At 39.5% G+C, this 14,945-nt stretch overlaps 1 protein-coding gene across 1 annotated transcript; it reads right to left on the bottom strand.

Moving 5' to 3' along the window:
* Positions 1–274: 274 nt before the first annotated feature.
* TRAM1L1 (translocation associated membrane protein 1 like 1) lies at positions 275–2,752 on the bottom strand. Its single transcript, XM_027543738.1, has one exon. The coding sequence runs from the start codon at positions 2,735–2,737 to the stop codon at positions 1,418–1,420; it is 1,320 nt and encodes a 439-aa protein (XP_027399539.1). The 5' UTR covers positions 2,738–2,752; the 3' UTR covers positions 275–1,417.
* Between the last annotated feature and the right edge of the window lie 12,193 nt (positions 2,753–14,945).

The raw sequence follows: 14,945 nt of genomic DNA, 5'->3' as shown, positions 1-14,945 counted from the left end.
TTATCCTAGCATATTTTTAAAGCACTGACTACTGAAAAAAATATAAGCACTCACATTATAGAAATAAAATCAAACTAAAGGTTGAGAGTAAAAAAATAAATATAGTAAATACCCACTGCATTCCATTGTTTCTACTGGCTTCTGTAAAGATAGGACATATATATATGTGTGTGTGTGTGTGTGTGTCTGTGTGTCTGTGTGTGTATATACATATAAAATACATATAGACATATATCTCTCCAAAATATGTCTCATACAGATAAATATTTCCCAATTAAAGATGGAAGCAAAGCTATATTTATATTATTTTGGAAAAACTTTCATAAGAATATGATATTCACATTTAAGGTTAGTATATTCAATGTTTTCAACATGTAATCAGATGACATTCTTTTTAGAGATATAAATCAAATAAGCATTACTTTTCAAAATGATTTACAGGTTAAACAATATTCTCTTAAGATGCTGTGGATATCACACTTATTACAAACCTCATTAAGAATAATTTTTAATACATGTATCAAAAAAAGCTAAGGCTGATTTTCTTTAAACCATCTTTAATTTTCTGATTTCCAGTTTATAAGCGTTTAAAATGAACAAGCATGATTTTACTTCCTAGTGCTAATTTTATATTAATTCAAGATATTTTGATTCAATATATAGCAATAAATCGCCACATGTTAACCATTAGTATCTTGGGGTTTTTAGTGGGATGTAACAACCATTACCTATAAAACACATCATTATTTTGGTGATTTTACAAATCTTTTCTCCAGCTGTAAATTAAAAAACAATTCTAAGACTTAGGGAATACAGAAAAACTAATGAAATCGAATTCCAGATTTATAATATTTCTGTCTTATCCTGGAAGAGAACATTAAAAATATGTAATTGCTATAAAAGACCATCTTGTTAACATTACAAAAGATTGGCAGGAGTAAGAACTGTGTCACTGACACATGAATTTTGGAGTTATCTCTACAAATCATTAGGAAAATGTTCAAAGGTAAAAAGAAAAAATAAAATAAAACAGCGTAGAAATATTTAAACTATTTTGATGATGAATAGCTTATTCTAAATGTTTTTGCACTCATAATACTCACTCTCCCCTCAAATGCCTTCAAAAAATACCTTACAGAGTACAGTAGCAAAAATCAAAGACAATATATTTTCAAGAACAGAAAATTCTCTGGCGAAGATAGGCATGTGTGTGTGTTTGTGTGCATGTGTGTACCCGCGAGCTCAGTTGCTCAGTGGTGTCCGACTCTTTTGTGACCCTATTGACTGCCCCCCACCAGGCCCCTCTGTCCATCCTGGCAAGAATACTGGTTGCCATTTTCTTCTCTTAGCAAAGAAATGGATGTTATAGTAAAGAGCAGACTTCTTTGGAGACATTAGTCAATTAACTTGCAATTCATTATGAAGACTTTTCTTTCCTCATCTGGGGAGAATCTAGTAGTCTATTTGAAGTTGCCACACCGTTTTCCGTTCCTTTTCTACAAAATCTGCCCTTAATCCGTTTCTTCTTCACACTTGGGGCCTGAAGAGGCGCATCTTCTTCCATCCACCTCTGAAGCTGAACATTAAATAAATTCCATGTTACGTATGCTTGGATAGAGCAACTGGATGACAGAACAGCGATTTTAGCTGCCAACACGTTCACGTCTTCAGCAGAGTCATCCGAAATCACATTATGCCCTCCAGCCAGCTGAAAACCAGCAGTTATCAAAGAAACAATTAAAGTCACAAGTCGACCCAAAATAAACACAATGGCCCATAGAGAAAACTCCTTCTGGAACTTCTCGTCGCTAAAATAAAACAGGTCGCAAGAGTGGGAAAGGAATTCCACAAAATAATGCATCATCAAAAGAAGAAGTCCCAGGTGATTCAAGTACAAGAGATAAGCTCCCGCAATGTGAAAGAGGTGAAGACCAACATATACAGCTTGCTGGGAGAGTTCTTGAGGTCTGCTTCTCTGGAATAGTAGTTCGGGAAAGGCGTGAAACCAGTAAGCCAACTGGGAGATGTAGAAAAACTTCATCTGAAATGTCATCATGTTATGGGTATGAGCCTTCCATAAGACAGCCAGGTCTGACAGGCAGTTTTCAGAAACTAGAATGAATGTGCCCCAGATACAGGAGACAAGGAAGAATACGCTAAACTGACCAGATTCATAAAATTTGCCTTGCCTCTGTTTGGGGAACTGCATTCGCCTGTTAATTCTATCCAACACGTACTCCTGAATGGTGGCGTGAATGATGATTGCCACCAGCGTATAGAAGAACACCGTGGCCAAGTCTTTGGCACCATAATGATAAAGGAACTTGGGTGCTGTGGCTCGTTCTGCTTCTGCTTCTGCTTCTGCTTCTGCTGCAGGGAAGGTAACCCCGTGCTGGAGAGTAATAAAAACGATCGACACTTCTGCTGTCCCCTCGAACATGAGCCCCAGCACGAAGAACATCCCCACACAGGCGACAAAGTCCGCATGATTCTGCAGGATGAATTCCAGGCTCAGGAGTGGGGGGTTCTTGGAGCCCTTCTTACGAAACGTCATGGTGGCGGTTCGACTACTCACCGACGAGCGGCAGCTGCCTCCCTGTGGCTGCTCCTCACGGCGCCGCAGCAGTGGCTGCGGCGGCTCCGGGGGCTTCACTCCCCATCCCGGAGCCGGTCCCAGGTCGTCACGGCCGCCCAGAAAAAAATCAATCACAGCATTGGGCCGAGCAAGACTGAGCATGCGCACTAGGGCCGGCGGAGGCAGGGAAGGAAATCGAGCACCGCGCCCTTACCCGGCTCCAGGCCGGGGGTTGCAAGCCTTGATTTTTCTACGTTGATCCGCGGCTCTTGAAATCCGCGGCCGCCGCGGAGATGCTCCGAAATGATCTGTCCATAGCATCTTCATCAGTGACCGTGACAAAGCAGGACAGAGTTCTTCTTGTTCTTCATCAGCACTGATAATGTAAAAACCAGTATAATAGTTATGATAAAAGTCCTCTAGTAGCGCATAGTATTCACCAGGTGCTGTTTTAAGCCCTTTATAAATGAAAGCTTTCTAGAAAACTCATTGAGGTAAATACTGTTGTGTGTGTGTGTGTGTGTGTGTGTGTATTTTTTTTCCCCCCAGATGAGAAACAGGAACAGAGGTTAAGTGGTGTGTCCAAGATCACACAGCTGGTAGATCAGTCGCACCTGGAAATATTTTGCTAGGGCAATAGAGCACACTCAAAAATAGTTTCGTGATTAACAATAATAATATTTGTGGCAATGGGGAAAGGATGGGAAGTTGGAAAGCTATCAGTTCATGGAAAGGTCTTTTGGCTGCAAAGCCCACAAATGAATTTCCTCTTTCTAGCAGACAAGAGATTCACTTTTCATTATTAGTTTTTGCATATAATTTTGCTGAAATTCACAGATCAGAAATAGCTTCTTTTGTAAATGTTAATATCTCCATCAATTCAAAGTTCATGTCAGTCTTCAAATTTGTCTTTGCAGGCAGAGTAGTTCTGTGTTTCATGAGATCATAATCATTACTGATAGAGTTAAGATTTGAAGTCAAAATGAGAGCATCAAGAAGAGAGAAAAAAAAAAATCAAGCTTGAAGGCAGTTGCCAGGGATAAGACAGTCAAAGAACAGAGCAGTGTCTAGTGGGAATTGTTGAGTTTATTCAAGAAAGTGCAAATTTACTTTACAAAAATTTTAAAAATTTTTTTGAAAATAATCATAATTTAAAATATAGAATTCATCAGTTTTCTCATAGACATAGACAATATGACTAATCATTTTGTAAAATACTAAATATAAAAATAGTTGTGCAATTCCTGCACTAAGATTTCTGATTATGTTTGTTTGATATTTTTGACAGGTCTTTCAACTCTTGCTATGCAAATATGATAGATTTCGCCTCAAAAAAGAGGAACATATCAAAGTGAACAGAATAAATATTTATGCATAGTTGTGAATGGTATTTTATTAACAAAAGAAAAAGAGAAAAAAGGCCATTTTCAGTTAGCTTAAAATTATCTCTTAAAGAAAAACCAACAACATTTTCACCATCCCCCACCTTATTTTTGAAGTAGAGAAACTTCTTCAGTCATCAAATTATATTCTACAGTCTAAATTATTAATTTAAAATTTATATTAATAGTGTAAGTATTTGAATTTTAGTTTCATATTTCCTATTAACATTATCATGAAAATGTCAAATGTCTAAATTATTAGAACCTTTAAGAGTATTATAATAATATTATATAACATGCAGTTTAATTTCAGGAGTTTTATTGGCACTATTTGACAAAGAATAAAAGGTATATAACAATATTTAAAAAATGTGGATAGCTCTATGATTATTACACCATTTAATGTATGGGGGGTACTCCACTTTTATGTACAACCCTATGCCTGTAGTACATACAGATAAGGATTAAATTCAAATGGAGATTTCTTCTCTGGCCATGAATGAGTAATGATGATTGAACTTCCACTACTGTTGTAAATAACTGAAAAACTAGGCAAATTACACACAATAAACTTTAAATTATTGTTTGTAGTTATTGGAGAACAGAAAGGAGGGAGAGAAACGAGGAAAGCCTCACAATTTGCCTGGTTTTCTGCCTGGACACATTTTCCAGTTCCCTGTGTACAAACTAGGAGATGGAGGGTGGAGGGGGAGCTTGGAGCCCTTGGAACTGAGAAGAGAGAGGAGTTAGGCCATTGAAGTTTTCTGGGCAGAGCAATTTGAAGACAAAGTTAGGTGATTAGAGCACTTTTGAAACTTGCATACGGATTCCCTAGACTGTTCTTCTAATATTAAGTCTTATAAGGTTAGAATACATGCAAGAGGCCAAGCAAGAAACAGTAGAAGAAATGTAAATTCAAAATTTCCAAGAATTCAAACAGGACCAGGAGACTTTGAAGTTTGGAAAAGTCAGAATGCCCTTGGAACACCTGTGAGACTCTATTCGGTAGAGGGACAAGGAAATTCATAGTCAAAAGTAATGCTCAAAATTCTCCAAGCCAGGCTTCACCAACACCTGAACTCTGAACTTCAAGATGTTCAAGCTGATTTTAGAAAAGGTAGAGGAACCAGAGATCAAATTGCCAACATTCACTGGACCATCGAAAAAGCAAGAGAGTTTCAGAAAAACATCTATTTCTGCTTTATTGACTACGCCAAAGCCTTTGACTGTGTTCAGTTCAGTTCAGTCACTCAGTCATGTCCGACTCATTGCGACCCCATGGATCACAGCATTCTAGGCTTCACTGTCCATCACCAACTCCCAGAGCTTACTCAAACTCATGTCCATCGAGTCGTTAGCTTGGTTGTATTTATCAATTCACTGTGTATCAGTACAATTCAGTTTGCCTTCTCAGTTGTGTCCAACTCTTTGCAACCCATGAACCGCAGCATGCCAGGCCTCCCTGTCCATCAACAACTCCCAGAGTCCACCCAAACCCATGTCCATTGATTTGGTGGTGCCATCCAACCATCTCATCTTCTATCGTCCCCTTCTCCTGCTGCCCTCAATCTTTCCCAGCATCAGGGTCTTTTCAAATGAGTCAGCTCTTCGCATCAGGTGGCCAAATATTGGACTTTCAGCTTCAACATCAGTCCTACCAATGAACACTCAAGACTGATCTCCTTTAGAATGGACTGGTTGGATCTCTCCTTGCAATCCAAGGGACTCTCAAGACTCTTCTCCAACACCACAGTTTAAAAGCATCAATTCTTCAGCACTCAGCTTTCTTCACAGTCCAATTCTCATATCCATATATGACCACTGGAAATACAATAGCCTTGACTAGATGGACCTTTGTTGGCAAAGTAACGTCTGTGCTTTTTAATATGCTGTCTAGGTTGTCATAACTTTCTTTCCAAGGAGTAAGCGTCTTTTAATTTCATGGCTGCAATCACCATCTGCATTGATTTTGGAGCCCCCCAAAATAAAGTAAGCCACTGTTTCCACTGCTTCTCCATCTATTTGCCATGAAGTGATGGGACCAGATGCCATGATCTTAGTATTTGGAATGCTGAGCTTTAAGCCACCTTTTTCACTCTCCTCTTTCACTTTCATCAAGAGGCTCTTTAGTTCTTCTTTGCTTTCTGCCATAAGGGTGGTGTCATCTGCATATCTGAGGTTATTGATATTTCTCCCGGCAATCTTGATTCCAGCTTGTGCTTCCTCTAGCCCAGTGTTTCTCATGATGTATTCTGCATATAAGTTAATTAAGCACGGTGAGAATATACAGCCTTGACATACTCCTTTTCCTGTTTGGAACCAGTCTGTTGTTCCATGTCTAGTTCTAACTGTTGCTTCCTGACCTGCATACAGGTTTCCCAAGAGGCAGGTCAGGTGGTCTGGTATTCCCATGTCTTTCAGAATTTTCCACAGTTTATTGTGATCCACACAAAGGCTTTGGCATAGTCAATAAAGCAGAAGTAGATGTTTTTCTGGAACTCTCTTGCTTTTTCGATGATCCAGCGGATGTTGGCAATTTGATCTCTTGTTCCTCTGACTTCTGTAAAACAAGCTTGAACATCTGTGGATCACAATAAACTGTGGAAAATTCTGAAAGAGAAGGGGATACCAGACCACCTGACCTGCCTCCTGAGAAATCTGTATGCAGGTCAGGAAGCAACAGTTAGAACTAGACATGGAACAACAGACTGGTTTCAAATAGGAAAAGGAGTATGTCAAGGCTGTATTTTGTCACCCTGCTTATTTAACTTATTTGCAGAGTACATCATGAGAAACACTGGGCTAGAGGAAGCACAAGCTGGAATCAAGATTGCCAGGAGAAATATCAATAACCTCAGATATGCAGATGACCCCACTCTTACGGCAGAAAGTGAAGAACTAAACAGCCTCTTGATAAATGTGAAAGAGGAGAGTGAAAAAGTTGGCTTAAAGCTCAACATTCAGAAAACTAAGATCATGTCATCTGGTCCCATCACTTCATAGCAAATAGATGGGGAAACAGTGACTGACTTTATTTTGGGGGGCTCCAAAATCACTGCAGATCGTGATTGCAGCCATGAAATTAAAAGACACTTACTCCTTGGAAGGAAAGTTATGACCAACCTAGACAGCATATTAAAAAGCAGAGGCATTACTTTGTCAACAAAGGTCCATCTAGTCAAGGCTATGGTTTTTCTAGTGGTCATGTATGGATGTGTTGCTCCTGCTAAGTCAAATCTGACTCTGTGCAACCCCATAGACAGCAGCCCACCAGGCTCCCCCGTCCCTGGGTTTCTCCAGGCAAGAACACTGGAGTGGATTGCCATTTCCTTCTCTAATGCACAAAAGTGAAAAGTGAAAGTGAATTCTCTCAGTCATGTCTAACTCTTAGCAATCCCATGGACTGAAGCCTACCAGGCTCCTCCATCCATGGGATTTTCCAGGCAAATGAGTACTGGAGTGGGGTGCCAATGCCTTCTCCGATATGGATGTGAGAGTTGGACTATAAAGAAAGTTGAGCACAGAAGAATTGATGCTTTTGAACTGTGGTATTGGAGAAGACTCTTGAGAGTCCCTTGGACAGCAAGGAGATCCAACCAGTTTATCCTAAAGGAAATCAGTCCTGGGTGTTCATTGGAAGGACTGATGTTGAAGCTGAAACTCCAATACTTTGGCCACCTGATGCGAAGAGCTGACTCATTTGAAAAGACCTTGATGTTGGAAAAGATTGAAGGCAGGATAAGAAGGGGATGACAGAGGATGAGATGGCTGGATGGCATCACCAACTTAATAGGCATGAATTTGGCTAAACCCCGGGAGTTGGTGATGGACAGGGAGGCCTGGCGTGCTGTGCTTCATGGGGTTGCAAGGAGTCGGATACGACTGAGCAACTGAACTGAACTGACTAAAGGCTAAACTTGCCCTAGGGAAAAAGCTAATTCATATTTGCCTACATAGTTTTCAAGAAGCTTTCAAAGAAAGGTGGTAAGCAAGGTCCTGTCAGAAAAATCTGCAGCTCAACAATAGGGAATGTATTGTCCATCATCTAATAAAATTTATGAAATAAACGCTAGTTTCAGCTGGGGTCTATCAGAATGCCTATATGTGGTCTCTCCATGTGGGTATTGGCATTGTCACGGAGCAGTGGCTATAGGCTCTAAGACAGTTTTCTAGGCTAAAGACGCTTTGTGGCCTTTTATGATCCAGCATTGAAAGTTACATCATATGATTTTCATTGTCAAAGCAGTTACAAGTTTTCAGTTTCAAGGTGGAGTAGTTTGTTAGGAGGGTGGCAGATACAGATATCACCTCTTAATAAGAGCTGTACCCGAATATGTGTGGCTAAGTTTTTTAATAGGTATATAGTTTTTTCCCTTTCAATAGCAATTCTTCTTTCCTCTCATATGAAATAAGTACTATTTCTTTCAATGCAAACAAAGTCTCATGCCAATAGAGCAAGAGGATCAAGTTTGTTATCCAGGAATTTGAAAACTAAATTAGATACAGGCACAGAAGGGCTCCTTAAGTCCTTTCCTCTGTTACACTTAGTCTTCATTTGAATACTTGGAAAGAAACAAGGTATCTGGGTCTCACATACCTAAGGCACAGGAAGAATGCAATAGACACCTATGGAAGTGGTCAAATGGGGATGCACACAGCAGTCAGTGGTCAAGGAAATTAGGACATCTATCTGGGGAAAGTCCCAAGATCTTTTATTTAAACCCAGTCTCTCTCCCTGGGAAATGGAAGATTTTTCTTTTTTGTTGTTGTTCTTTAAAACATAAACTAAATATTACAAGTTATTTGCTTATATTTATTGGTTCATGTATTTTCAAAGATAAAGAGAGTTAAGCAATAACTGCTGTGTGCTAACCACCATCAGGGGTATTAACAAGGCTTCTAGTATCTGGAAATAGTGCAAGCTATCTATGTTTCTATATAAACATTCATAGGGCTTTCCTAAAGCCAAGTAAGGTTAACGTGTTAATGTTAATCTTTGTCTTTGTGATACAATAGTGAATTATGCTATTAATTATAATGTATTAATTATACTATGCAACTTCAATGAACTTCATTTCATCAATGAATTTGTGGTGGAGGCAAGAAAGGAAAGGAAGGATTCGCATCCACTTGCAATAAGGTAGACCTGGGTTCGATCCCTGGGTTGGGAAGATGCCCTGGAGGAGGGCATGGCAACCCATTCCAGGATTCTTGCCTGGAGAATCACCATGGACAGTGGAGCCTGGAACGCTATAGTCCATGGGGTTGCAAAGAGTTGCACATGACTTAGCTACTAAACAACAACATCCTTTAAAGAGGACTGCCACATACTGGGTAAGGTATCTTGTCAAATGTTATTCTGATTTTGTTATAAGAAATTTGAAAAAAATTGATAGTAAGCCCCATTATAATTTAGGTAGTATATATTAATACAAATAATTAGTATTTTCCATTATCTACACAATATAACATTTTGTGTATTTTATTACTTAACATTATTATTTATATGACTATTTTAGCCAAAATACTCTTTTAAATGAATTACATGCCTTTTTAAAACATAACTTCACCCAAGGGATAACTGAACACTGATTCTGACTTTGTTAAACAAGTACATTAAGAACTCTATATATGAACACTGTCTCATCTTTTCAGTATTATTTCTTATCTCACATGGAAAAATTAATTATATCTGTATACCTCTAACATACCAGATTTTTAATAATTTAAATTTGGATAATTCAAGTAATTAAATTCAACATTTACATGCTGAAATTCAATAGCATTTGAGGAAGTAAGATGTGTTGGAAGAAAACTACTTCAAAAGATCAAAAGCAAGTCATTTTAAATCAATGTTTATAATTAGCAGTGATAATTGACTGAAATCACCAAACACTTAGCCCCATTAAGCAAAACATAATATGATTTAGCTTGTGCATGAAATTACAAAGTCTCTTGAGGTTTAACCAATTCAAACAGTTTTAAATAATTCAATTAAAGAGATTTTTTTACATTTAAGTCATTTTTATAACTGATAAGACATATTAAACATAGGCTTTAAAAATACAGCAAGCAATAAGATTTAAGATTTAATGGAATAAAGAAAAGCCTCCATGGGAAGAACAAGATGGTGGAGAAGTAGGTGAACATGGAGTACATCTCTATCCATAAATACATCAAGAATAGACCTTCAGACGCAGAAGTGCATGAAAAACACCAGCTGAGAGCAGACAGGAGAATCTGACCAGTGAAAAAGAATATATAGACCCAAGCAAAACTCGGTAGGAGGAAGGAACTAGGGGGGAAACTAGGAATGTTAGTAAGACTGGACCTGCCCTCGGCAGGTGGGGGAACTGAAGTAAGGGTCTGATCCCCACATCGGGGCAACTGTCTGAGTCAGAGGAGAAACAATGAAGGCTGAGAGTGAAACAGCTGATCTGTGGCAGTCCAAATGGAATAAGAATTAAATAGTCCTTGCTGCAGCCATACATACCCCAGACAGGGAGTAGATGCCCTGGAAGGTGCAGCTGCTGGGAGCTGTCATTTAGGGACTGTGGAACAATCCCAGGGTGAGGGCTGCTGTTGATTGTGGAGAGATGAATCAAGGGGATGTGAGGGAGGAGACTCTGGTGGGAAATGCCTGTGAAGGAAAGCCAGGCAGCCATGGCAGCAAAGTGATACTGCTGAGTCACGCGTAGGGGGTAGAGCTATCACCATAGCCTCTCTCACCCCACTCACCAGCATTGGCAGCTGAGCAACAGAGAGTCTGGCCCATCAAACACATGACACACTGAACTACTGAGTAGGACCCCACCCTGGGTGCCCCTTTAAGTGACTGCTGCACCAAACTGCAGAGTAGGACCTCACCTAAGGTACCCCATAAGTGCTTGATGTGCCAATCTACAGAGTAGCACACCAGTCAGGGGGCCCCCTCTATGTGCCTGATGCTCAAAACACCAGAGAAGGACCTCAGTTAAGGGAGCCCTTTAAGTGCCTGAAGGGAGGGAGCTATGGAGAACGACAGGCCCAAGAGGCCTTCTGATCACCAGCTACAAGCGGCTTGAAAAAAGACTCTGATAGGGCCATAACTCTTGCGAGAGAGGCAGTGCGTGTCCCTCCACATTTGACGCCACCAGCATCCCTGCAAGCCAAGCAGCTGTGCCACCTTCATGCTCAACTCACTGGGATAGAGCTGCCACAGGCAAAAAAAAAAAAGTCTTGTGTCTATGTGCACAGAGTCGCTTCAGTCATGTCTGACTCTTTGCAACCCTGTAGACTGTGGCCTGCCAGGCTTCTCTGTCAGGTAGCGGGATTCTCCAGGCAAGAATACTGGAGTGTATTGACCAATACTGCTTGCCATACCCTTATATAGCACTATATGTCCGCTGCCCTAGCCACCAACTCCCCTGAGTACCTGGTGCTGCCAGAACCCCTGCAACCCAAGCAGCTGCACCACCTCCACACTTGGCCCTCATAGTGGCAAACCCAAGTCCTCCAGGGCAGCATCAGGAGCAAACCCCAATGGACAACCCACATGCACAGGTGGAAATAAAACCACAATTGAAACCCAGGGGCAGTGTGGCTAAGGAGGAAGACCCAAAACCATCTCACCAGCTGTAACAAGCTGCAGGTTAAATCCACATGATCAACTAGGCAGACTCTGTGCCTATGGAATATATAAAAGGTCATTGAGAGCTCCAACAAAAGAAAACACACTATTTCTGATAGCTGTGGACACTGGAGGCAAAAACACACAGGAGTAGGACCAGGTTAGACTCTGAGCTGCCCCCACAATAGGTCCAGAGATCAGCACAATGTTGGAGGGCATCCTAGGGAGGTGAGATGGACTGAGACTCCCAGCGTGGAAAAGAACTCCGATAGGAATAGCTCAAGAAAAACCTTATTCTTATATTTTGACTTGTTCTGTAGATTCTTTTGGATTTTTTCCTTTCTTTTCCTCCTCTGTTGTAGCTGACACTTTTATTGGCACTATGAAATCTAATTATGCTTTTGAGTTTTTTTTTGTTTTTTTTTCCCCCTCAGTCACACTTTTTACTGTTGTAAACCTCTGCCCCTAGGTTGGGCTTTTGCAATTCTGGGGAGTTTTCTTTTCTTTTTCTTTTCTCTCTTTTATAAATTTTTTAAACCTATTATTTTTCCCACATTTATTTATTTTTTGTTTACTTTGCCTACTGTCCTTTTCCTCTTGCTGTTAATCTTTAATGTGTATAAATCTTATTCATCTACCTCTATTTAACTTTGCATATCTAATCTTTCTTTCTTTCCTTTCCTTTCCTCTCAACATATTTGCTGGTTTTATTTTCATTGCTTTATTCCCCAATTGGCAATTTGCTTTAGTTTTCTTTTCCAGTTTGTGCTTTAGTTAGTTTTGTTCTGATAGATATAATTTTGGGTTTCCTTTGTTCACTGAGTCGATCTATTGTATTTTATTTCTGTTGGACTCTTTTGATTTTGCTTATGGGTGTATATGTACATGTGTATATTCAGTCAGAATTTTTATTGTTTTTATAAACCTCTGCCTGTACGTTGGGACTTTACAGATCTGAGGAGTTTTCCTTTTTTCTTTCTTCTTCCATTTCTTTTCTTTTCTTTTTTTACAATATTAATTTTTAATTTTTTAAATCTATTATATTTTTCTACATTTATTCCTTTGCCTATCCTGTTCTTTTCCCCTTGCAGTTAATCTTTAATGTATATAAATCTTCATCTATCTCTCTTTAACTTTGTGTATCTATTCTTTCTTTCCTTTCTTTCCCTTCCTCTCAACATATTTGTTAGTTTTGTTTTCATTGCTTTTTTCCCCACATGGTTCCTTGCTGTAGTTTTCTTTTCCACTTTGTGCTTACTTTTCTTCTTAATTGGTAAATATCATTTTTGATTTCCTTTGTTCTCTGGGTTAACTGATTGTACTATATTTTTGTTAGACTTTTTGACTTTGTTCATGGGTGTATATGTATATATTCCATTATTTTAATTATTATTTGCCTGATTTGGTAAACGACATTTGTCTTGGATTCATCCTTGTCTCTCATTTTTGAATATTTGTTTTAATCTCACTTAATGCCATAATAAACCACTTGTAGAATGTTCATTCCTGAGCAGAGATCAAGCCCTGAGTCTTTGGAGTGTGAACACAGATCCAAGGTACTAGATGACCAGAGAACTAACCCTAGGGAGTATCAAATAGTGAGAACTCACACAAAGGAAATCACTTGAATACAAGACCTGCCATCACCCAAGCACCAGTAGCACCCTGTGAAGGACACCTCATATAAACAACAAACAAAAAAAAAATACAAACCCAATTATCAGCAGACAAACTACCACCTCACTCAGCATTGCTCATCAAAGGAAAACCAAACAAACAAAACCTCAGCACAAATCTCATCCTATGTGAAGTTTACACAAACTGCTGGACAAACTTTAGGAGGACAGAAACCAAAAGAAAGAAAATATTCAACCTCAGTTCAGTTCAGTTCAGTCATTCAGTCGTGTCCGACTCTTTGCGACCCCATGAATCGCAGCATGCCAGACCTCCCTGTCCATCACCAACTCCCGGAGTTTACTCAGACTCACGTCCATCGAGTCAGTGATGCCATCCAGCCATCTCATCCTCTGTCGTCCCCTTCTCCTCCTGCCCCCAATCCCTCCCAGCATCAGGGTCTTTTCCAATGAGTCGACTCTTCACATGAGGTGGCCAAAGTACTGGAGTTTCAGCTTTAGCATCAGTCCTTCCAAAGAAATCCCAGGGCTGATCTCCTTCAGAATGGACTGGATGGATCTCCTTGCAGTCCAAGGGACTCTCAAGAGTCTTGTCCAACACCACAGTTCAAAAGCATCAATTCTTCAGCGCTCAGCCTTCTTCACAGTCCAACTCTCACATCCATACATGACCACTGAAAAAACCATAGCCTTGACTAGATGGACCTTTGTTGGCAAAGTAATGTCTCTGCTTTTGAATATGTTATCTAGGTTGGTCATAACTTTCCTTCCAAAGAGTAAGCGTCTTTTAATTTCATGGTTGCAGTCACCATCTGCACTTATTTTGGAGCCCGAAGAAATAAAGTCTGACACTGTTTCCAATGTTTCCCCATCTATTTCCCATGAAGTGATGGGACCAGAGGCCATGATCTTCGTTTTCTGAATGTTGAGCTTTAAGCCAACTTTTTCACTCTCCACTTTCACTTTCATCAAGAGGCTTTTGAGTTCCTCTTCACTTTCTGCCATAAGGGTGGTATCATCTGTATATCTGAGGTTATTGATATTTCTCCCGGCAATCTTAATTCCAGCTTGTGCTTCTTCCAGTCCAGCGTATTCAACCTTGAACCTTGGAAAAGAGGACCTCAAACACAGTAAGTTAAAAATAATAATGAAATGGCAGAAAACTACTACACAAATGAAGGAACAAACTGGAAACACAGAAGTCCAAATAAATGAAGAGGAAATAGGCAAACTACCTGAAAAATAAGTCAGAATAATGATAGTAAAGATGATCAAAAACCTTGAAAACAGAATGGAGAAAATTAATAAGACCTAGAAGAATTAAAGAATAAACATACAGAGACAAACAACACAGTTATTGAAATTGAAAATACTCTGGATGGAATCAATAGCAGAATATCTGAAGCAGAAGAACAAATCAGTGAGCTGGAAGATAAAATGGTAGAAATAAGTTCTGAAGAGCAGAATAAAGTAAAAAGAATGAAAAGAACTGAGAGTAGTCTCAGAGATGTCTGGTACAATATCAAATACACCAACATTCAAATTATAGGGGTCCCAGAAGAAGAAGATAATAAGAATGGGTATGAGAAAAATTTTGAAGAGATTATAGTTGAAAATTTCCCCACCACAGAAAAGGAAATAGTTAATCAAGTCCCAGAGGCAAGAGTCCCATACAGGGTAAACCCAAGGAGAAACACACCAAGACCCATACTAATCAAACTAACAAAGACTAAATACAAATAAAG

This window comes from Bos indicus x Bos taurus, chromosome 6 (assembly GCF_003369695.1).
Source record: "Bos indicus x Bos taurus breed Angus x Brahman F1 hybrid chromosome 6, Bos_hybrid_MaternalHap_v2.0, whole genome shotgun sequence".
Classification (NCBI taxonomy): domain Eukaryota; kingdom Metazoa; phylum Chordata; class Mammalia; order Artiodactyla; family Bovidae; genus Bos; species Bos indicus x Bos taurus.
The sequence above is the reverse complement of the archived record's forward strand: the minus strand, read 5'-3'. Positions and strand labels throughout refer to the sequence as shown.